The 22,795-nt window shown below is 42.7% G+C and overlaps 1 protein-coding gene across 7 annotated transcripts in view; it reads right to left on the bottom strand.

Moving 5' to 3' along the window:
• EPHA5 (EPH receptor A5) overlaps positions 1 to 22,795 on the bottom strand; it is a 175,065-nt gene that overhangs the window by 124,509 nt on the left and 27,761 nt on the right. For all 7 annotated transcript variants that reach the window (XM_017736819.1, XM_017736818.1, XM_017736817.1 and 4 more), the window contains exon 2: positions 21,187 to 21,850. In XM_017736819.1, the coding sequence (XP_017592308.1) occupies positions 21,187 to 21,850 (664 nt within the window). The remainder of the gene's footprint in view (positions 1 to 21,186; positions 21,851 to 22,795) is intronic.

Below are 22,795 nucleotides of genomic sequence, written 5' to 3'. Positions count from 1 at the left end.
TACATGATAGTCTCTGATGCAGACAGCAAGACTGATCTTCAGATGGGTACGGTTATTTGCCCCTCTGATGAGAAAGACATTAGACGCAAAGCACTGAGCCAAATGGGTTTCATTATACTAATCTCACCTCACCTGGTAGCAAATTCAACTCAGAAAACGTAACCCAGTTTTTCCTAGAGCCACCTCCTTAGCTGGAGCACTGAGCAATTGGTATCAGATGCAAAAGGTTTGTTCATATTTTACTGCCACTCTTGACCGGACTCTTATCTTCATCCTATTTTGCATTTTACATTAAATGACCCATCTGAATCACAATCTGCATCCTGCTTTTTCTAATTAGGTTTGCAGGCTTCACATTTGCCAAGCAAAGCTTTAAAATGAAAACTAAAGGCTCAAAATCTGTGAGGCAAATCAAAGAATTCAACAAATAAATAGGATTTAAAATTCATGTTTTTCAGCAAACTGCACAACTTCTGCATGCATACATTCGCAATACTGTAATGCTGATAACTGCAAGAACCAACAACACACAGCCAATACGCTACACACTTCCTCATCTCTCCCTCTTTTCCCACACTCCCGTATCTATGTATGGCCATCATATGGTAATTAGATCTGGTCACTCTTGGCTTGAGACAAACTGGGACCTATCAATTGGAAATGAATACCAACCCCCTAAAACCAGACCATTTCATAGACCGCATTCTGTGAAACCACCAATATGAGAAGGTTAGGCGAAGAAAAGCCTCATAAGTTGCTAAATCCCAAGGATTTTCCCACATTTTTTCCACAAACTGAAGGAATACGTAATCTGAAACTTACACTTTTCCAAGATGAACCTATATTTAACATGTCTAAGCCCATGTCTGGAGTCGTATCTCTCACCAAGCGTGGATGTTGCTAAGATGTCTCCCTTCTGGCTGCTTGACCCACACACCAGCCCTGCCCCAGTCACTACATCCACCTTCCTCCACGGAGACTGGGAAAACCCACTGAACTACGTGCTTACTGACCACTTTTCACAAATACTTCTTGTTAATAATTTATCAGGTTTGTTCTAGTAAGCACCACACATATTTTTAGGGATGTGAACATCTTCCCCTCCTGCCAACATCCCTTCCACTAGAAGGAAGATAAAGCCAGAGGATGGGTTAACACAAAAACTGCAAGCTATATGCAGCTCAGGCTTATAACGTTTTCAGCATGAATTCTTTATGTCCCTGGTTAATAAGGTAGGCTTTCTTGAAACACATCAGCCTGTATTCAGTTCATTATTTTCCATGAAAACAAAGAAAAAAGAAAATTACTGCTTTTAAAAACAGACCAAGAAATTCTGATCAATCAAAGCCTGCAGAGAAGATAAACTAAAAGGTATTTTTAAGTAATTACACATGACACCTAGCAACCTCCTGTTTTTCAACACTCACTCTTGATTCTCCCACGTTATAGCTCATTTCACCTCCAGCAAGATCCCGCAGTAGTGTATTATTCAAAGCAGTATCATGACTGTTGTTTTCAATGTACTAGGTGCATCTGGTTATTTTTGCAGACTCTTCTTTTTGCACAGACTCACAGTCATAATGGATAGCAACATCTCCCAAGGGAGTTTTCCAAGCCCTGTTAACAAATCAGATAACTTCCCCTTTCTTTTTCACAAACTTACCAAGAAATAAGGAAGATAGTTTCTATTTCTACTTCAAGGCTCTTTTATCAATTTTATTGCTGTGAAGAGTGAAAAGAAGGTTTGTGTATTTCTTTCAAGGTGAATGTCTTTTGCTGATGACATGAAAGAACCGATTAAAAATAAATTAATGCACAGGATATGTTTGATTTCTCTCTAAAAGGGTTGGGCTCAGAGACTGACCAGTTACCACTGGAAGGAGAACACCCAGTAAGTAAAAAGCTTCTTACCACCTTGCCAGCAACACGGTAATATTTCCTGAAGCCCTGGCACCAACAAAAATAGCTTCCTCCAAGAAGACTGACTTTTCCAAAGGTACAAGTGGATACTTTCTCAACTCCAAGAAAAATGACAAGCAGCATCTTCTGTAAAAAGCAGGGGACAGGGCATCCACAAAGGCCCAGACCACACCCACACTCCTCACTCTCAGATGTACCCGCAAAAAAGCTCTGAAAAAACAAACTCACATGCTTTATAACATAATCCATCCCTCATCCAACTCAAGCTGTCCTTTCCCTCCATCACCCTCTGAGGCTTTTATCACTATGCACCTCCTCCCCAGCAGCTGGAGGACTGGAGTTTTCTCCAGTCCCATTCACTCAGCTGGTCATGGAAGGGAGCCCAGATGCTGGGTGCTGTCACTCCACCCATCCGAGCTGCCTGGGATGCTGCTGGCAGCAGGAAGGGTGTTACATCTCCTTTCTTCCTGCACACACAAAACAGAACTGCCTGTTGCAAAAAAAAAAAAAAATAAAGGCATTGATTCCACTTGCAAGGGACCCTGATGACACTGCAAACCTGCATCCCAAGGCAAAACACAATCCAAGCACATTAGCTCTTCCTGATGTGGATACCACAGAAAAAGTTCTACCGCTGGTGGGGGCTTGGAAGTGCATAGGAAGAGGGGAGAGGGGTGGTGGAAATGCTAGGAATGAGTGGTGGGGGGTTGCAGGAAAAAGCAGAGCCCGGCACAAGGTACCAGAGGGTGAGTGGGAGGAATGAGAGCAGACGTGTACTCGACAATTATAGCTGCATTTTGAGCAGCTCCAGCAAAATGAGGTGGTGTGTGCGACAGCAGAGAGAAGAGCCAGAGGCGCTGAGGAAGCTGGGTTTCGTTCCACCTCAGATCTCAAGGGGGACAGGGGCAGGAGGCGGACACAGGAAGCCAAGGGAGGCAGAGAAAATGAAGAATCCTATTTTTGTACCGTAGGAGGAGCCATGGGTAATTCACTTCAACGTGCACTTGGCATGAAGCTCTTCACACACCATCTGGGGGAGGAGCTGCACGGTCTCCACGCCTCTATCACCATCCCCAAAGCAGAAAAACCTCTCTGAAGCATCATCCACCTCTCTTGTGCCTCAGCATTGCTCTGCTCCGGCAGCACCACAGCACTTTGTAGCCACTCTTCCCTCAGCTGTTTTCCTTCCCAAACCAGATTTTTTATAGGAGGTCACCAGAACCAGCAGAAAACGTGGTGCTCGGCCTCTGTCAACCAGCTCAAGGCAACAGAACATTTGCCACAGATAATTTATCACAGCTACACCGTGGCACTGCTGAGAGAATGCACACCCCGACTTTTGCAGTCTCTGTCTTTTGATTATTAAAAGGGCCAATTAGCACATAAATTGAGCTGTGAATACTGAAAGGGATTTGAAAACAGTAATAATTAAAGAGTAGGACAGTAACTGGGCTCATGAGCTGCCCCTCATCTTTGCTGGCCTGCTTGCCAAGCTGCTCACATAATGATGGAAGAAAAGCAGCAGTGCTCATTAACTGCACCATGGTACTCAGGAGCATCCATGCCCTGCCAGCCCCATGCCTGCAAATACACAGGCTCCCTTGCTGAGAGACACAGTATTTATTTGGACTTCTCTAAGTTCACACAGCACTGAGTCCCCAAGAAAACTTCTCCCCTCCACCCCCCAAAACACCATAGTATCCACAGGTATTCCCTCATCTCAGCTAGATGGTGGGACCAAACCCCAAAAAGGAACGGGTGATAATGCCAGGGAGAGGAAAAATGCCGAAGCTCAGCACCCCACCCGCCTTTCCTTGTGTCAGCCACTGACTAATGAGGAGTATCTAATGGCAAACGATGTTCTCAGTCCTTAAGCTGCTCCCCAAGGAAACTGTCAGCATCTTTTATTTACAGACTGACGACAATCCCTAGGGAAAACGATGCCGACTCCTACGTGGAGCAGGGGAAATGTATATCTTTTTAATCACCGCAGCACTGATTCATCTTCAAGGCTGGTACAGTTTCCGCTCTTTGTTGCTCTGAAGCGACTGCAGTGATACAGCTCCCCTGTGAATACCACTGCCTCTCAACTACAGTATTTACTATCAGGATGGCTAAATACACTCACTGACATGCAGGCAGCTCCATCCTGATCTCAGGGGCAAGGTCCCCTCAGCTCTCCCATACAAGGAAGCTAAGCAAGGAAGGGAGAAGGAAGCTGGACCCACTGTGCACTGACATAAATGATGACATTTATGCCCACAAAAGTTGAATGAATGAAGTTTAATAAAGAAGTCACCAAGATTTCCATGCATGTTTCATATACATAAATTAGAGCACTGATCAAGCAGTGTTCACTCTTCCTCATCTGAAACCCACTAGTCTGATGACTTGCTATAAAAACTACCTTTGGCTAAAAAGAGGGAAAACTAAAATAACGTAGGGGGGGAAAAAAAAAAAAAAAAAAGGACTGGAACTTATTTAGGAATAAACATTTGTCATCATGAAAACAATGGCATATTTCTACTCCATTTAGCACTGTGTGATACCTCTTATGTGCCAGGCTGATGCAGCTGCAAAGCTCCATTTCCCAATGCCTTGCAATCAGCAATATCAAGTAGTGGCACAGATACGCCCCTGTTGACAAGATCAAAGAGCAAGGCACAGCCTGTTACATAGCCAAGTCCGCCAAAACAGGAGCCAAAACCTCACAGATAAGGCTTAAAAGAGAGTAAGACTCAAACCTATGAGGTCTTTCAGACAGGCTCTACACATCTAGAGCACAACAGAAAGGCTGGGGTTTTTCTGTGGTCCTACCAAAAATACAGGGCAATTAATACCACGTATAGACTCTGCCACATCAGTTTCCTGGTCACCTCTGATGTTAACAACTTTTAACAATAAAAGTGAGAGTCCATCAAATTCATGCAGGCAGTAAACAGCTTTGAAATTAGTGTGAGCCAAGTTCCCTTGAAGAGAGGTACATGCTTGAGAGAGACAATTACAGAGGAGCCAAGCTGATTTATATCGGCTGGTTTAGTATTAAATCTCTTCAGAGCTTTTAAAAACGTTAAATTGAGACCTTATTAAAAACTCGGCATTTTTATTTCACCAGATTAATGACACTTACAGTACTAAATTCAATCTGTAGTTTCAAACACCACCAAACAAACACAGCTCTATCTAAGTGTAATTGAAGAACAAGTCATCATTTTGGGGAAAATTTCTGGAGGCACACTAGCAAGCTTGATAAATGAAAGGAACTCACTCTCACATGGGAATTTGAGAACATATATTTTATTATTTTTTTTCCTTTCTGTGTACAATGAAATATCTTGATAGCATTACATTATAAAACAGTTTAACTGAAGGGACTGAAGGCTCACAGCAGGCTTCACTTCTACACACTAATTAATTATCATTTATTGGAGATTTTGTGCTTGTATGTTTTGGCTGCAGAAGCTTCAAGTCTGAGAGGTTTTGTCTAAACAGTAGATTGCCAGTTTTTCACTAAGTCAGTAAGAGCTTTTGTTTTCATTTTTACTTGAGGGGAAGAGATCTAGTCCTGTTGTCACAGAGGCATATTGCTTTGTAAGGCAGGGATCCACTTTCACCCCCTTTTCAAGAGATAATTAAATATGTAGAAACACCATGCACAGTGGCGTGCTATTTTAAAGCAAACACTGGAACATGGATTCAGAATCTGGTGCTTCACAAACGAGAAAAGGCTGCAAATTACCCTTTTTAGTAAGTCAGCAAAGAGCAAAATATTTAACCCAGCCTTGTCTAGAAGAGAAGACACAGACAGCTCAGTAATATCACGTACTTCGTAGTGGAATTTCTACATGTTAAAGATCTCCAATAGCTTAAGACATAATGAATTAAATACTCATACATTGATGATGTTGTCCTACCTCTAGCTTTCCTAACCTAGATGAGAATATCCTGTAGACTGTGAGAACATCTAATGCAAAATGTAACCAAGTGTTTTGGAGCTACAGTTGAAATCCTGGCCTATGTATATGGAGAAAAAACCCTCAACCATAAACCACAAATCACATCACTGAAGCTATTGCCAGGAAAGCAAGTCACTTAAGATCAGCTAAAATACAGAAGACACATGCCTACACTCACTAATGAGAAGGAATAGCAGTCATGTATTTGCACAGTCATGCAGTTTAGAAAGTACAGTACAAGACTGGGAAGCCTGGTTTTCCACTGAATGACACATGATTTTGGCAATTCCTTTCTTCGTTTTGCTCCCCACTACCAAATGAAGATAATGACATCCCCAAGGTACAACAGATATCTGATCTGGTGACAACAGCCCTGGGAATTCCAGCCCAAAAAGGCAAGTATACAAGAAGCATAACTGAGACTGACTGCTCAATCCTTTTTTCTTCATAATCACCTGTGAAACTCCCTTGTGTTTGAAGAAGCCACATTAGCCACGTGTTAGTGGTACTAGCATTTATGTTGTTGCTGTTTTACAGCCCAGGAAATCATACATTTCCTTACTACCTTTTACAAAACATAAACAAGCTATTTACAGCAGGACCTGATACTTTTCCCCCAAGAAATGAAGATTCAAAACATTTTCAAACATGGTCACTTTAAAAGCATCTAGGAGACTTTAATGTCTTGCTGCCATTAGAAAACAAACTATCAAAGCAGAGTCCAAAACAAAGAAAAACAGGATAAACCTGAGTTTATGGGGTCATTTTCAGGAAATCACATATCAGTCCCACCTAGCACCAGCACCGCATCCTTCTTTAACAAGAAGGTGTAAAACATCTATGGGATATAAATACAAGGAAAAGATACAACAGAGTATCCACAACGCCTGCCAAATGTAACATCCGTAGGTTGCTGGGTGTGCCATGTCCCAAACCTGCAGCTGCTTGGTGGGACAGACCTCCCCTCCTTTGGGCACAGCCTCAGGTATAGGTGTTGTTTGCATGTTTAAAGACATCTGAAACAGAGACACATTCTCAAGCAGCTGGTTATACTGCGTGGCTGAAGCAAAGATGATGGACTTTTTCTCTCCCCATGCATACTCTCTGATTTCATGGTTCTTTCTTTACTCATGATGTCAAGACAGTTGTGGCAATAAAAAGCTTTTTCTTGCCTTCAGACACACAGACATACAGACCAACTGCTCCAAAACAGAAATATAACTTTTCTCTGGAAAAACTATGGCTTTTGTTACATTCTGGTACAGACTGAACACCATCCTAATTTTTCCAAGCAGTGCTCACATCATGTAAACCTAAGAAAAGGGAGAGGAGGAGAGGGAGTGAAACTCTTCTATTATTTATCAGCCACATAGTCTAGTCTTTGCCCCCATGAGCTATTTCACAGATCTATGGATGCAGCATCTGCAGAAGATTTTCTCTCATTAATACTTTCAACCATGATGATTTACAACACAACACTAAATTTACAAACCACTGCTGTGAATTTTTGGGTTTGTCTTCAGAAATTATTCAAAAAATTAGATTCCTTTGCCTTTATGTCGTAACAGTGTGCAACAAAGTAGGATATATCACAGCACATTTATCAAAGCTCATAAGTTATTGATGTGACTCTCAAAGACTAAGCTGAAAATGCCATTCCACTTTTGGTGATTTACATAATTCTATTTTAGGTACAGTTTACTTATTATTCTGTTGCCTACAACCAACTTTTAAGGAAACATTGTGTGTATTCCTTTTTAACTGGAAGCAATCAAAATTGCTGTACAAATGCAGTTTTACACAAGAGCAGAAGTCTCTTGAAAGGAATCTCAGCTTCTTGTTTCAAAGCCATGGGTAATAATCAGGAGAAAAGAATAATACTCATCATCACCTCTTTACAGTCCTGTGACTGCTCATTTGTTTATATCACAACAGCATCTAAATCAAAGACCACAGACATTTGCTAGTTGTTTGACAGGTAAGTGTAATTTAGTTCTCCACCTGCCTGTTCTTGCTAAAAAGCTGTTTCCAAACTACCCCAGAAAGCCCCGAACACACCAGGGTACTCGCTTTCAAAGCACGTGTTCCTCTTCTGTTATCTGACACGAACCCAGCATTGTGTTCTGCATTCCACAGTGAAAATCGTGCCCTCGAAATTCCCCTCCATGCCAGCCAGGAGGAGGCAAGCAGCAAAGCAGTCACCTAAGCTGGTTCCTCCTAAAGGGAAAGTCAGGAGGGGAGAACAATGCACATACAAAACAAGAGGGGCAGAAGGGAAGTGAGTCAGGGTTCCCGGAAAATATTTACTTGCAGATTTGAACACAAAGGAATCCCAAGCATTTCTTGCCTGTGCAGTGGATTTGCTGCCGCACGCTATTTAGGGTAGAAATCTGCCATATTTATCCTCCAGCCATGTCAGTTCATTCAAGTTAATCCCCTGGGGCCCTGACAGCACAACATCACTTTGCAAGGCATGCCCAGCTGTGCGAGGAGGCTACACCATCTCATGTTAGAAAGGAAGTTCATGCCTAAATCCTTTTCAGGACAGCAAGAGAGATGAGAGAAATTGCTAATGATCTTGAAGCAAGGATGGCAGAAGCAGGAAGCCTGAGCACCCTAGCTCCATCAAAATTGGTTTGTGGGACCTTCAGCCAAGTCACCCAGTTTTGTGTCTCAGCTTTTCTCCTAGTAACTACCCACAAACTAAATACACGTGTGTACAACTGACAGAAGGCTAATCCTAACCCTCCTACAAAGAGCCTTCCCCCGCCACAAACGCCAGGGTGGGAATCGAGATGCTTGAGATCTGTGCTGAGGTATTGCAGGCAGCCACAGCACCACAGCAGCAACACGGCTTCAGCACTTCACACCCGCAGAGAGATACTGCTGATAATCAGCACTGAAAACACTACTGCCACAAACCACTGCACCACTTGTGTCACTGTGCTATCCCCACTTTGGGGCAGGTTGAAGAGAGGCATTAATAAAATCATCTTGTATCTCCCATGGTCCTTCAGGTCTATGCCCAAGCAAGTCAGGAGTTAAACATTAAAATTACAGTACTTTTGACACCTGAAATGTATCAGAGTGCCCATATAATTCATATATCACAAATATGATTTGGCGGGATTAAATTTGAAAATTATATATCAAGGATTTGTTATTGGAAGAGAAAACATTTGCAGCATACAACAGACCAACAGAAGAAAAGCCTGATTGCTGTGATGAATAATGCATATTGCCTATGGTACTAATTAACCTTGTACTCCAGTAAGATATTATGGAACAATAAGGCTAATCTGAATGTGGCCTGACACTCTTCCCAATGGCATCTGGAGATCAGTCTTTGAAACCTGTAAAATTTGAATTTGTTATAGCAGAAGCCTTTGCTCAATAAACTTTCAGGAGGAGTATTTTTGTTTCTCTATATTCACAGCCCATGCTGTTTCCATGCACGTACGCAGTGCAAAACACCGAAGGTGACTCCACCACCTGAAATGTTCTGGCTCGGCTTTCCATGGGCCCCCCCGCACCTGCCAGCAGCACGTGGGCAATAACAACGTGCCTCCCACTAAATCTCACAATGCACACTCAGTCCTACAGACAGAACTGCAGCGTGACTGTTGTGCTGCCTCTGCTTCTTCCCAACCAGAGTGGTAAAATACTTACAGTAAGCTCATTGAAAATGAGTGATTACAACCTTAAGCTGGTGCTTTTATGCCGCCAACCGAAGAGCAAATGCCTCCATCTGAAAACATTCATTCTAGTTTGGGCTGGTTTTGCTTTTCTTGTAAAATATTCACTTTCTTCTTAGCCCAGAGCTACACATGGTATTAAACACAGATGCCACATTAGAGGCATTGTGTTTTCAGTTGTGTGCACAGTGCCCACAAAGTACAGCAAAATGACTTGCACATACCTGAATGACTGAAGACACAGAAGGAGTCATGCACAGGCATCTTGATAAATGCTTTTTGTGTCAGTTTACAGAGTCGTAGAATCAAGTTTCCAGACAACTCTGGCCAGTGTTTTTACACACCAAGGTCTGATCTAGCATTTCTTTTATTGGGAAGAAAACCAACAGCAAACTAAACCCACAACAAAAAAACCCCAAACAAACAAAATGGGAGAAAAGAAGAGGCCACCAAATCAAATAGTCCCACAATACTTTGGAAGGGCAGGATTTGGCAAGGGACACTTTCCCCATCTACCAGTGCACTTAACACACTACATTTCAGAGCCAGCGCATGACCCACTGCCTTCATCATCAGGATGACACAACTCATCAATGCCATTAGCCATGCTCAGAGCTCAGTCAATAACAGACTCACACAATCATTTCACTAGTCCCCGAGCACCAGATTTCCATCTGGCAGCCATCCCACACACCCTAGCAAAAACACACCAAGAGACATCTGACCTGACTGATGAGTACTGTGTTACTGAGGCATCCAGGAGACAAGAGCCTGAAGACATCAATGATGAGGATGCCAAGTGCAGAGCTCTTGCTCAGTTGAGCACACAGCATCACCTTAGGGAAGGCTTCCTATGATGCACCACATCCTGCAGGCAGGCTCAAGGCTTGCTATGCCATTTTAAACTAATTAAGAGTGATTCAAAACCTCTTCCTTACTCTTTTCAATGGAGAACAGTGCAGAAACAGGTGGATGAACTTTAGCCTGTGTCCCCCTGCATGAGACGAGAAAAAGACAACCACAAAATACCAGAAACTCTGATATTTGGGAGGTTTGGAGGAGATCAGGATCAGACCACTTGCTGACAAATAGGTCTGATCTGAGTTACACCAATTATCATGAACTAAATTTCTTTCCTATAGGCTGTGTTCTGCTGGCAGTCAGCGCAACACTTAATAAAGATCTAGGCCAGGAAATAATTTAGTTAACATATCATAAAGGATTATCATCTCACTCCCACCAAAATCAATGATAAAATCCCCACTGACTACAGAGAGCAAAAGATCACACTGCAACTCATTTCTGCCAGGAAACTGCAACCAGATGTATCAGTCTGGCAGCACTACCCTGCAGCAAGGTCTCTCAGTGTTATTTCTGCCAGGCTCACTAGTTCAGGCACCAACAGGATGGTTCCTTTCTCTCTGTTGTACTAGCTAGACTCTCAATCTGGACCAAAATGCCTTTGCACATGAATGATCGATTAAGTCTCTCGAGCATAAGCTTGTCTCCACATCTGCCTGTGTGGGCCCACACTGCCCTGACCCAAGCCATATCTGTAGGCATTACCCCCATCTAAATTCCCTGCTGATAGCTTTGTTGAAGGATGCTACTGCTGTCACAACGCAAGAGCAGGTCCTAGCTGCTGTGACACTTCATTTGTCTGGGCAGCAGCAATGCCTGGAAGGAAGACTGCCCTGCTTTAGTGGAAGTATGCAAGACAATCAAGGCTGGCTAAGCAAACTAGTTTTGACACATTAAATCATGCTTGAACTGTGAGAGCAAAGAAAAATAATGTAAAAGTCCTAAAAAAAAAAAAAAAAAAAAAAAGCTTTACAAATAAATAAATAATATGAGCCAGTCTTGTGCCCAGGGAGGGGAGGAAAGCTTTTATCTGAGCCTGCCTGAGGACTTCGGGTAGGCAGAGAGGAAAAGATTATTTTGCAACACAGACACCTGCCTTTTTCTTCAGAGGTTTGCAGCCATTTCCACGCATTTCACTTCTAGAAAGAGTCTCTTGCTGATCACTTGCTCTGGCAGTGAAAGAGCATCAAGTGCTTGGGTAAAAAGCAAACCCAAAACCAGGTAGGACAGGAAGAATGAAATCTCATCGCCTGTCTTCTTACCTCTTATCAGCACACTCATGCCTACTATGGTGTGACCAGCATCTGACTTGGCACTGGAAGGTCCCATGATTGTTTTTCCCACAGTACTCTGTTAGCCTTAAGCCATTTTTGCCTCAAATACCCTCTGCAGGCACTTTGCTCTAGACATTGCAGCCTGAAGTGACAACACTCAATCTGCTCCAAGTCAACCATTGCAATGCAGGAAATCCCAGCAGCACAGGGTCACAGGGCATCTGTGGACCTTGGCAATTATCCATGGCATCTCTCCATCATCGTGGACCTCTTCCTGCCTGCTGTGAATTTCTTCCAGTAATTAACATGCCCAATTGCCTCGGATTTATACTAATAAAACACTGGCTCCTGTCCCAAGATTCCAACGTTGCTGTCACTTCTTGAACCTGTGCAGAGCCCCAGCAGTAATGAAGTCCACAGTCCTAGCTCTATCACTGCCTGGGTTGCAGGCTATCTGCGAAGCAGTTCAGAGCTGGGAAGCTCCAGCCTGCAGGTTGCTTCTGCCAAATTACAAATTAGCACATTCCCCATGCTCTGCAGTAATTAAAAAGCTTCCTTTCCAGGCAGCTTTTGAAGGCAACACTGTGACCTCTGTCACCACTGCAGTGGGATGACAGACTGTCCAACTGGGTGTAAGACCTCCAATGCATTACTTGTGGAATTAGTACTGCAGCACAGCGACTCCTCAGTGCATGCAGGAGACATCATCTCACTTGGATGGCAACCATCACTTGGAGCTCAGCAAAGATCATGTTGGCTCCCTAGACAGGCTTGCTTTATTCCAGTAATACCAGTCACACACATGCAGAGGGACTGGGCAGTCTGCTGGGGCAGGGGATGCTTTTTTATATATATGCAGAGGCTCTGGTACTCAATAATGCTGAGGCTTTGACAGTGAAATGGACCTTTGGGCAGAGATGGATTCCTTGGCACAGCTGCCACACTAGGCAGAACCTCTAGCTGATGTGAGAGTCCTGTTCAGAAAATGCACCTCCAGGCCAAGTGGTTTTTTGAAAGAAAGCATCTAACTGATGTATAAAAGCAAGCCTTTTGAAATGACAATTTCTGTCCCAATTCCATCTCTAGAAGAATGTTAAGTTCATTGTTACTTCCCAATGAATCCACCTGGAGATGAATGATCTCAAAAGGGTTTTAGGCTAGTCTAAGAGCATAAAAAGAGCACATGAGATCAGCACTGATACCCAAAATCCTGATTCAGGTTCTAGTCTCTGAATGGCACTGAATAACTCAAGTCTCCAGCCCAAAGCTGTCGTTTGTAAAACTGGGAATAGTGACTCTGACCTACTTCACAAAGTGGGTAGTTCAAGATCCAACAGAGAAAAGCCCATTGTATGACCTGGAAGCAGTTTTAGTAGTCTGTATTAACTACTTCTTTCCTCATACAGAAACACTCACTTCTCAAGTGGCAGCAAAACTACTCATAAGCTACTCAAAGCCTACTATGAGGACTTGGCTCATGATACCCCTCCAAATCTCACTGCAAGAATGGGTCACATCCTAAGTCAGCACCACCTCCAGTGCCACACTGGTCAGGCAACCCTGTCAGGGAAGCTGAGCCCACCACCACCACAGCGGGCTGTACAAGGATCATGAAGATGCAGACACTCTGCTGATGTGTATCCTCTCCCACCCATCCTGCTTCCAGGAATGGAACTGTGGGTGGCAGGAGGAGGCATGCAGGCAGGGATAGTCTTGTTTCACCCCCCCAGCCAGGGGATTTGTCCTGATACTGCCACTTATCTGCAGCTCTTAAAGCCTGAATTTTCAGGAGAAGGGGAGTAGAATTTTTCTTGGCATTAAATTGATTGACTGTCAGTGACAGTGAGAAGGAAGTTGTCATCTTAAATCCTAGTTCTTCAAACTTCAGCTGTTTTTTTTTTTAAGGACATAAATTTATAAAGACAGGTTTGAAAGTAATAAGGGACATCCACAAGCCTGGAATTGCCCCTTTTGTCTTGGTTTTATTTATTTATTTATTTATTTAATCTATTTTGGGTGTACATTTTGGGGTTTATCTAATGCCTACCTCTCTGAGTTTGCTCCAGTGTTAACAAACACTTGACCACCCTGAGGGAATTCAAAAATGGAAGCACATCAGAACCATGCTCAATACAATCTTAACCCTGTGTTGTTCATAGATACAATTCTGTTTATACTACATTAACTTCTTCAGTGACAGAAAATGAGCAATCTTCCAGTAAAATAAATGGGTATCTCTTTTATGATGAAGAGCAGATTCAACTCTTTCTACAGACATATGTATCGCCGTCTCTTTACTCTTACTTCATTCCACTGAACACTTACCTTGTAAAAGATACAAGTTTATTCCACTAAAGAAATATAATATAAGATCTGAATCTGTTCATGCAAGACACAACTGGAGCATGCTTTTGTGGAGCCTGGATTTCAACCTCAGTTTTAACCCAGAGCAAGAGAAAATGGTCAAGATGTAAAGCATGCAGAGAGAAAAGCTTATTATTGAAATGTCAACACATCATTAACTACTGCTAAGTGTTTCTAAACGAGAAACACAAAACTGAAAACCCAAATTATGACCAAAACAATAGGACCAATTCATTTTATACCCCATATAAATTAGGTGGAATGAGGGTTCTGACAAAGGAGCTCTAGTAGACCCTTGGCAGTTCAAGTGGTTGCAGCCACCCTTCTGCTACAGATCACCATGCAGGGAGAGTGCCCCCAGGCCAGGACATCAAGACAAGCACTCCACTGATCACATCAGTCATGAGCAAACCACCCAGTCCTGCAGAGCCAGCAGCAGCTTCCAGCACTGGGACAGAGTGGGCAGCTGGGGAAAGCTGTATCTTAAATCAAGGCAATTAAATTCACTGCGTTGCCAACAAATATCCATGTACTTTATCCCTAGTGTTTCTCCAGAGTCCTTAATTGCTTCTAAAAACTACAATTAATAAGTGAACTGTTACCAAGCCATTCAAAGTCGAAGACGGCAATCAAAGGAACCTAACCACACCATGGCCAACACTCCTTTTGTCCTGCAACACCTCTGCCATCCCATAATTTAACAAATTCCCTGATCTACCAATGGACACCGTATATTCAAGAATGATAAAACTAAACAAAGGCACCATTCAAGTAAATATCATTTAGTTATCAAGGACCAGACTCAAATGCATACCCTAAAGATCTGTTCCAAAATATCTTATGACTAAGAAACAAACATGACCTTCACAGTTTACAATTCTGAAGCCATTTCTAAACCTTATTTTATTTGCACTGCTCAATCTATACTTTGTGAAGGGAATAAAGTACTTAACTGTCCTTCTGAAAGGTGACTGCACAGCAGCCACACTGCAAAGAACAGGAAGGTTAAGTTGGTCAAAATAACAGCCTAAAAGCATCGCTGCAGAACAAGGAAAAGATCTTCAGTCATAGGGGTTACGATATACAAGGTAGTGCAGAAAGTTACAGCTCATTAGTAAAGCGTTATGTATTGCACATAGATGGACACTGTGCCTCCTATAGTAATGAGGGCAACCATACACACACAAAACAAAAGGAATAATATTTAATCAGTCCTGTTGCAATACAATTTTGATCTGTGCAAAACATTTCCCCACTCTTGTTAATTATTTCAGCTGCAGAACAAACCACCTAAATATGTACATACACACACCTCTACAGAATAAAACCTGTTCTCCCTCCAGTGACAACTGCATTTTGCATTCAAGTGACTTTCTTTACACTGGAAAAGATAATACACACTGTGTGGCTAAAAATTCAGCTATTGTGACACTGGCTGGGTTTGTGACTAATTAAAATTAACTAGGTACTTCAGCTCATAATTATATAAACACCTACCATGCTATACTCCCAGCCAATTTGGTTTTAATCAGAAAAACGCACAAGAAGTATGAATGATGGGCAAAGAACTCCCTGGAGGGGCAACTGTATTTCCAAATTCAGTATTCTCCATATACCAAATATTTCCATCAAAGTTTTTCTTGCCATGTAATCACCTCCCAGTAGAACAATTAAAAAGAGATTTTAATTTTTTTTATCCCTGGACTTTGCTTGCTTTCCACTCCACTACAAAGGTAAAAGCACACTTGCCTTATCCACCTGAGTCCAAGCTGGGAAGTCTCCCATAAGACATGCAGGATTTAGCAGTATGCTGCCTTTCTAGCATACATAACAAGGAGAAAAGAGAGAGAGAGAGAATTCAGCCAACTTGAGGGAGTACAGGCAGGCAAGCAAGTTGTGGAGTGGACTGAAGAAAATTTGCCCCCCTACTGCAGCTGTACCAGGTGGAAAAATAGAAACGGTGGCTGCTCTGGAGCAAAAGCCCAAGTTTCAAAATAAGGTTACCTGTGCAGCAGCGTGTTTCCATTTCTAGAAATAAGGGGATAGGGAAGGCAACGGCTGAAGAGCTGCACTGTGTCACCTGAGGAAATCACACATAATATGCAAATATACAGGGTTTTCTTTATTGTGGTATCAGCTGTTTCATTCTCAAGTCAGGCCTCTGCGATAGCTGCTGTGCAGACTCAGAAACACAACAGTCAAAAAGCATGGCTCTGCCATCACTACATTTTTAAATCCTCAGTTGTCTCCCAACCCTCCATAGATGGTGCCTTCTGCTCCTCACCAGCCAAGGGTCACTGCCTCTGCCTGCTTGCCCCTGCACAGCTGCAAATAAACAATTGCCTCTGAATATCCTTCCAGTGGCTGTTCAACAGAATGCCAATCACTGCTCTGGGAAAGTGCCGTCACACATCTGCACTGATTGCACTGCTTTTGGAGGAAGATGAGTAGCTCTGCTTCACCCCCAATCAGCCAGCAACAAAATCATCCAAGAACTGATTCAGCAGGTAAACTTCTAAACTACATAAGCTAGCTATGTATGTCGATTAGTTTTAATTAAGTCCAAATTAAAAGACCTGTGAACACAAGGTTTTTCTGCAGCCCTTGTTTTCTGTAAGACACTCATTTCTCTTGGCAAGAGCTCAGCTGAATCACAACACAAGTAATGAACAATCAGCAAAAATAAATATGGTTTTGTAAATGCACTGAGGTATGTTCTGCAAAGTTGATTAAAGGAAAAATAATCAAACAAACACTAGTATTTAAGACAGCAGAAGGTCTTGAACATTCTAGAGTTGTCTTACAAAAAAAAATATCCAGGTATTTTCTCTGGCAGCAGCTCCTTTCTAAAACCAGAAACCATACCCCAGCCCATCTTTCCTTCAGCCCTCAGTTTCAATGTTCTTCCTCAGAAGATAGGAAGGGTGAAGAAAGATATCACTGAGTTTTCATCCATTATTTTGTCCACCTCTAACATCTGTAACCTTGCCTATACCTTCTAGCTAGCTAAAACCAGCTGTACTCCTTTTGATGTCTCTTCAAATGACAGCATGTACTGATTCTTGGAGAGTGCCATGACCTGAACTCATTACTCACCTTTTCCCTTTGGCTCTCATTCTGTGTAGTTTTTCTTTTCTTCCATTGCTTCTTTACTCAAATATTTAATTAAGTTGTGCTTCAGCGATAAAGTCATCTGAAAAAGATCAGGCTCTGCAAAATGAATTACACTTGCAGTTACTAGTCTGCAGCCCACTGGACACTAGCAGGACCTCACCACTGCAAATGTATTTGGCTCTCATTAGCTTAACATGTCAACATCCCCTCTTTTCCAGTAGTGTGGGCTCAACTGTCTTTAAAGGCATAAAAATAAGTACTTGCTGCTCACTGAAAACATACTGGGCTGAAGGTGAGGATGAATACAAGAAGTGCCAGAAAGTGTCCTTGTCACGGTATTCATTTCCTACACAAACCCCAATGGTGAGCTCTGCTATTTACAGTAAGCAACTAAAACTGAAGTTACGATAAAACTCACCTATGCTAGTGCAGGAAGAAGGAAAGCACAGACTGGGCGGATAATAATAATTTTTTTGGCCAAACCCCTAAATGGATAAAGGCAGAAATGTCAGCGGCACTAAACCAATTTTTACAGCATTTTAGGATCTGTCCCTCAGCTTTCGTTGAGTACTGCCTCCTAGGGTGGAGACCACCATTAGGAGACTTGAAACTGGCTTAGCAGACCTCCTCAAGGATCCATTCAGAGAGCACCAGCTGAACCGAGGCAAAGCCCATAACCATCAGCTCTTTAGTGGTACCAAACCACCACTCCGGAAACCAGCATCGAAATTCACAGAGCAACCACTTTCATTTCTCTTAGTAACTAGCATAGCAATTTATTCTTGTGAATAATGAACCTTAACACTGTTCCTTTACAAACATGTCCCAACACAGTCACGATTTACCTCTAGCTGTCCCTAGCAGTTGCTGATAAATGTGCCATGTTGCCAAAGGAGGTGTAAAAATCCAAGTAGTTTGGGTTTTCACAGTAACTACCTACCTAGCTGCCTATATTAATTGAGAGGGTGAGCACATTATATAAGGAGCTTAGACCATGTCATATTTACAACCTCAGAGTCCCCAGTGAGAGAAACTGCTCAGCTGTTACTGTCAGTGCCTTCTTCAAACAGGAACCCTGCTGACAAGATGATGAATTCAGAACATCGTTGCCAATTAATGATTTGTAGGCAGAAGGGATTTCAATAGTTCCCATATGTTTGTGAGGATGACTGGGATTTACATCACCTCTAATAAAAGAGTGTAGTCTGCTCTGTCCAGACGTGACACTAGAGATTAGAAAATGTCATCTTTGCAGTAGAAATTTTAATAAACAAAGCCAGGCTCTTCTGGGCTGAAAATGTTTCCCAAAGCACGGTCACGAAAAACCTGCTTACTAAGTGAAAGCAAACTGGGAGACCACTTGCAAGATGCACCCAAGTGATTTACAAACCAAAGGTCAGAAGTTATTTAGGTGTTTGTGAGAGCTACACAGCAGAGTGCCAAGACCATCATTATGTCAGCCAGGAGCATGGAGTGCATTTCCTTAACATCAATCAGACTGAAAAAAAAGTTTGGCATTTACAGATACACAGGACCTTTCTTGGTGTTACTTACTCTGCTTAGGGATGCAAAGTTTAACTTCACTGCCCTAGAAGACAATCCCGTTTTTGTGAATGTAACAATAACCACACCAGAAAGCATTTTACTCACACGCGATATCAACACGAACTCCATACATGCTGAATGCGGACCTCCTGAACGGCCTAAGGCTGAATGCCTCCTATCAACTGAGCATCTCAGAGCCAACCAGCAGGGAATGCTTGGCACAACGACCTGGGTTAAACACAGGACATCCAAATGGAGTCCTCAAACAAAATTTGCCACAGGCACTCGAGTCCCACTGATTTGGTGATGGAATTTAGGGCTATCCCGCAAAAAAGAATTACTGGCTTTAACACCTCTAGAGGAATTAAAGTGCTAAACTCCTGCTGAGGGTGCAGGCTGTAGGTGAAGTAAAGAGTAATTTATGTGGATATACCTTAGGAACAGGGCAGGGATACACCACCACAAAGTATCTTTACACTTCCTAATTATGATCACAGGCCTACCCAACACGGTCATAAATTGGGAGGCCAGATACGTCCTCTTGATTAAGAAAAGCAAATTAAAAAGAACCCAACCCATACCCAAAAATGGAAAGCACAACCTTTAATCACAAAGGCCTTCTGAAAGCACACCCCAGGTTGCTATCTCAACACTGCCAGAGATGCAACCCCTCTACAGGCAGTGCAGGTTCTTCAGTGATAGTCTCAGATTTCTGGTTTAAATCCGTAGTTTTTGGGGTTTGGTGTTTTGGTTTTTAGTTGGTTTTTTAATGGTGTTTTCTTTGTTTTTGAGACCTCTAAGAGTGCTTTGAGAAATCCTCATGCAACATCAGAGGACAGGACTTGAAAGGTGACCAACAGAGGACTCCTTTCCTCCAAAAATTCTTACAGGTGGACTGACCTCAGTGTCTAGACCTAGCAGTAAACCAGTGTCTGTCACTTTGTGACATGGTATTTTCTGCCATAATTAAGCAAAACCTTGCTGATCTGTTGACCCACATCCCTCGTCTGCGGTAGCCTGTATTTCCTCAACTTGGGATAATGTTGATCTTAGCTCCCCCCTTGTACAGTATCAAACATCAAGTCAGTCTCTTCTTCCCCCCTAAAAAGGAGAAATATCTTTATTAGCACAGCAAAAGCAAAGCCAAGACAGATTTTGTTGTACTGACTACATCTGTAGAAAAAGGAGACTATTCTGGTCAAAAATCACTCCACATGCTGCTCAGCAGAGCTTTCTCCAACACAAACATTTCTCTCAAACATTACATTTTCTCTCCATGTCAGCCCTTGAAGACTCGAACTATCTCCAGGGGCACAAGCCTGTGACCGAGGACTAAAGGATCAAGGCCACAGTTTGCTGTGGAAATGCACTAATCTATTCTTTGTACCACACTACAAACAGCAATAATGAGTGTCTGGAGTGAGGTGAAGAGAAAATGCAACACAGACTTAGGTTGAAGTGGAATTCCTCTGCCTTCCCCACAGTATCTATTATTATCCATTATTAAGTGGCTGCAAAGAGAAGACAATTAAGGTGGGGCTGATGACCAATATATATTAATTTTGCAAAAAGCAAACTGTATTGAAATCTTTATTTGTTTACCCTTCTCTTTTACAAGCAAGTTAGTTTTAGGCTATTACGTATTTACAATGGAAGGGCAGATTTTATAAACAAGCATGTAGTACAAACCATAAAATGAGATCATATACTCAGAGTCTATTGCTGTTCTTTGTAAGTATTCTTTTAAAGGTCTTGAACTTTAGATACCCTAGATCTCTTGCACAAGGCCTCTGACGATTCAGGAGATCTGTGCTGACCAGCAACTTGGGAACCTCAGCCAGCTACTTGTGTGAAAACTTCTGCACATATGAAAGCATTTTTATCAGTGGGGCTTTAAGTTTAACTCTGAACAGCTGAGCAGCTTTGTATTAAATTATTTACCAGAGAGGAAAATCAATCAACTCACACCACATCAAATACCCAGCCCCCCACAGAGTGATAAAGACAGAAAAACATACTCCTTCAAATACAAAAACAAAATGCATCTTCTATAAAGAGATTAACTTCAAACATTCCCTGGTACAGTCCAGAAAAAAAGAAACCAGGCTTCTAAGACTCATAAGGAAATGCTGATACTGAAGAAAAATAACATAAATCTCTAAATAACAGCTGAGACTACAATTGCCTCATGGCCCCAACAGTACAGTGCTCCAAAGGTAATAGCAGAATGCCAGATTCTCTTTGTTCTCAGCCCTGTAAGCACCAGAAGCACCTGCACATAGGTGTCAAGTGCCACAACATCCACCCAAAGCCTCTGTCTTCAAAGGACCTCAGAGGAAGTGAGAACCTGACCCACCACTGTCAACTCAACCAGGCACAAAAACCATGAAACAGAAGAAAGCCCAGACTGCACACCGCCTTGGAAGCTCACACAGCACCCTCCCTGCAAACCCTTACCTTGGCAGGTGTTGTTCTTCTCCTCGTACCCTGCCTTGCACAAGCACTTCCCGATGGGCACCAGCCATTCCCCCTCAGCACTGCAGTGCATCTTCGGTGCCTCCTCAGTCACTGAGTGGTTGATGCAGACACCTGACACCTCCAGGAGCTGCGAGGAATCCGCACCTGTGATGGTGTCAGGGAAGCGGGCCAGGTTGCGGATTACCGATGGGCATTTCTTGTAGTACACACGCACGGAAACCAGGGCAATGCAGGCACCCACGTCCTGGAAAGCGAGGTAAAATCCCTTTTTTGTTAGGGGCCCAACGTCTCTCACCTCTGTGTTAAGCTTCATTACTCTGTCGCCAAGGTCTAACTCTGTGAAGCTCTCATCAGCAGCAATGGTATCAATCTTGATGTACTGGTTTTCTTTGATGTTCCTCCCGTCTTCATCATCTGATTCAAAGTAATACATGTTAAAAGTCTCCTTGCAGGTCCCAAGTCCTCCTGGAAGGCTGTTACAGTCCCTCAGGGTGAATTTGAGCTCAATGAAGATGCGGGATGCCCCTTCATTAGAGATCCAGCTGGTCAGAAGCCAGTTGTTCTGATTCTGTTCCATTACCTTGCATACTTGGTATGTGTGTATCGGAGCGTAGTTTTCATCCACCTCACCAATTTCTTCCCACTGTATAAAAAGGAAAAGTAGTTTTTGAAACAGTCATAACTCACGTGAACTCTTAGCTTTCCTATCTAAGGATATCTTGTGCTTCAGCGCTTGGGACTTTCGGGGGGAAAAATGTTTTAATTGCCAAGATTTCTGTACTAGAGGCTCAACACATTCCCGATAAAGTCAGACGAAAGATCCTTCATAAATAGAAAAGGATGCTAGTTAAAACCTTTTGTTTTAGGCAGTCCAAAAGTGGGAAAACATATTGCTGGGTTTGTCCACTAGTTCTCAGTTAGAAAACAAAACAAAAGCAGATGGGGTCATTTCCTTGGGCTTTCCCAATGCATCCACACAGGAGAGAAAAAAAAAAAAGCTATCTACACTTTGTCTGTCCCCATTCCTCCAGGCTCCTTTCTACCACATGCTCAAATCACTGCCCCACACAACAAAAACCACACTTCTACAAGCTATTCCCCCCCACCAAACAGCATGCCAGAAAATCAGTGGAATTGAGTGATACACAAAATAAATAGGCCTTTGCTCTCCCCAAGTGTGCTAGTCAGAGAGTTCTTGCTCATGCAAATAGAGGATTACTTCCTATACAGGTTACAGGGATCTGCAAATCTTGAGCTGTTTATGTGCTACACAGGTTTTTAAGCAGAGCTCCAGGCAACTTTTTCAGCTCTTTGTGGGAACTGTAGCAACAGTTCATTTTATTTTAGCCATGCTCTGAAGGGCATCACTTGGAAGGAGTGCTTTTTCCTGATGCAGCAGAGTCAGCAGCACCACCACTGTGCCTACAACAGATACCCATTAGCATTTCCTCTCTGCTTTTGAGAACCATAGAGTTGCATTAAGAGATCAGATGAACCATCTAAGTGCAGCAAAGAACCCAGGAGAGCCAGTGTTGGTTTCAGTTTTGCTCCCTTCTACTTTTGACCCACTTGTCTGCAAGAGCTTAAT

Source organism: Corvus brachyrhynchos, unplaced genomic scaffold (genome assembly GCF_000691975.1).
Source record: "Corvus brachyrhynchos isolate BGI_N302 unplaced genomic scaffold, ASM69197v1 scaffold175, whole genome shotgun sequence".
Taxonomy (NCBI): Eukaryota; Metazoa; Chordata; class Aves; order Passeriformes; family Corvidae; genus Corvus; species Corvus brachyrhynchos.
The sequence above is the reverse complement of the archived record's forward strand: the minus strand, read 5'-3'. Positions and strand labels throughout refer to the sequence as shown.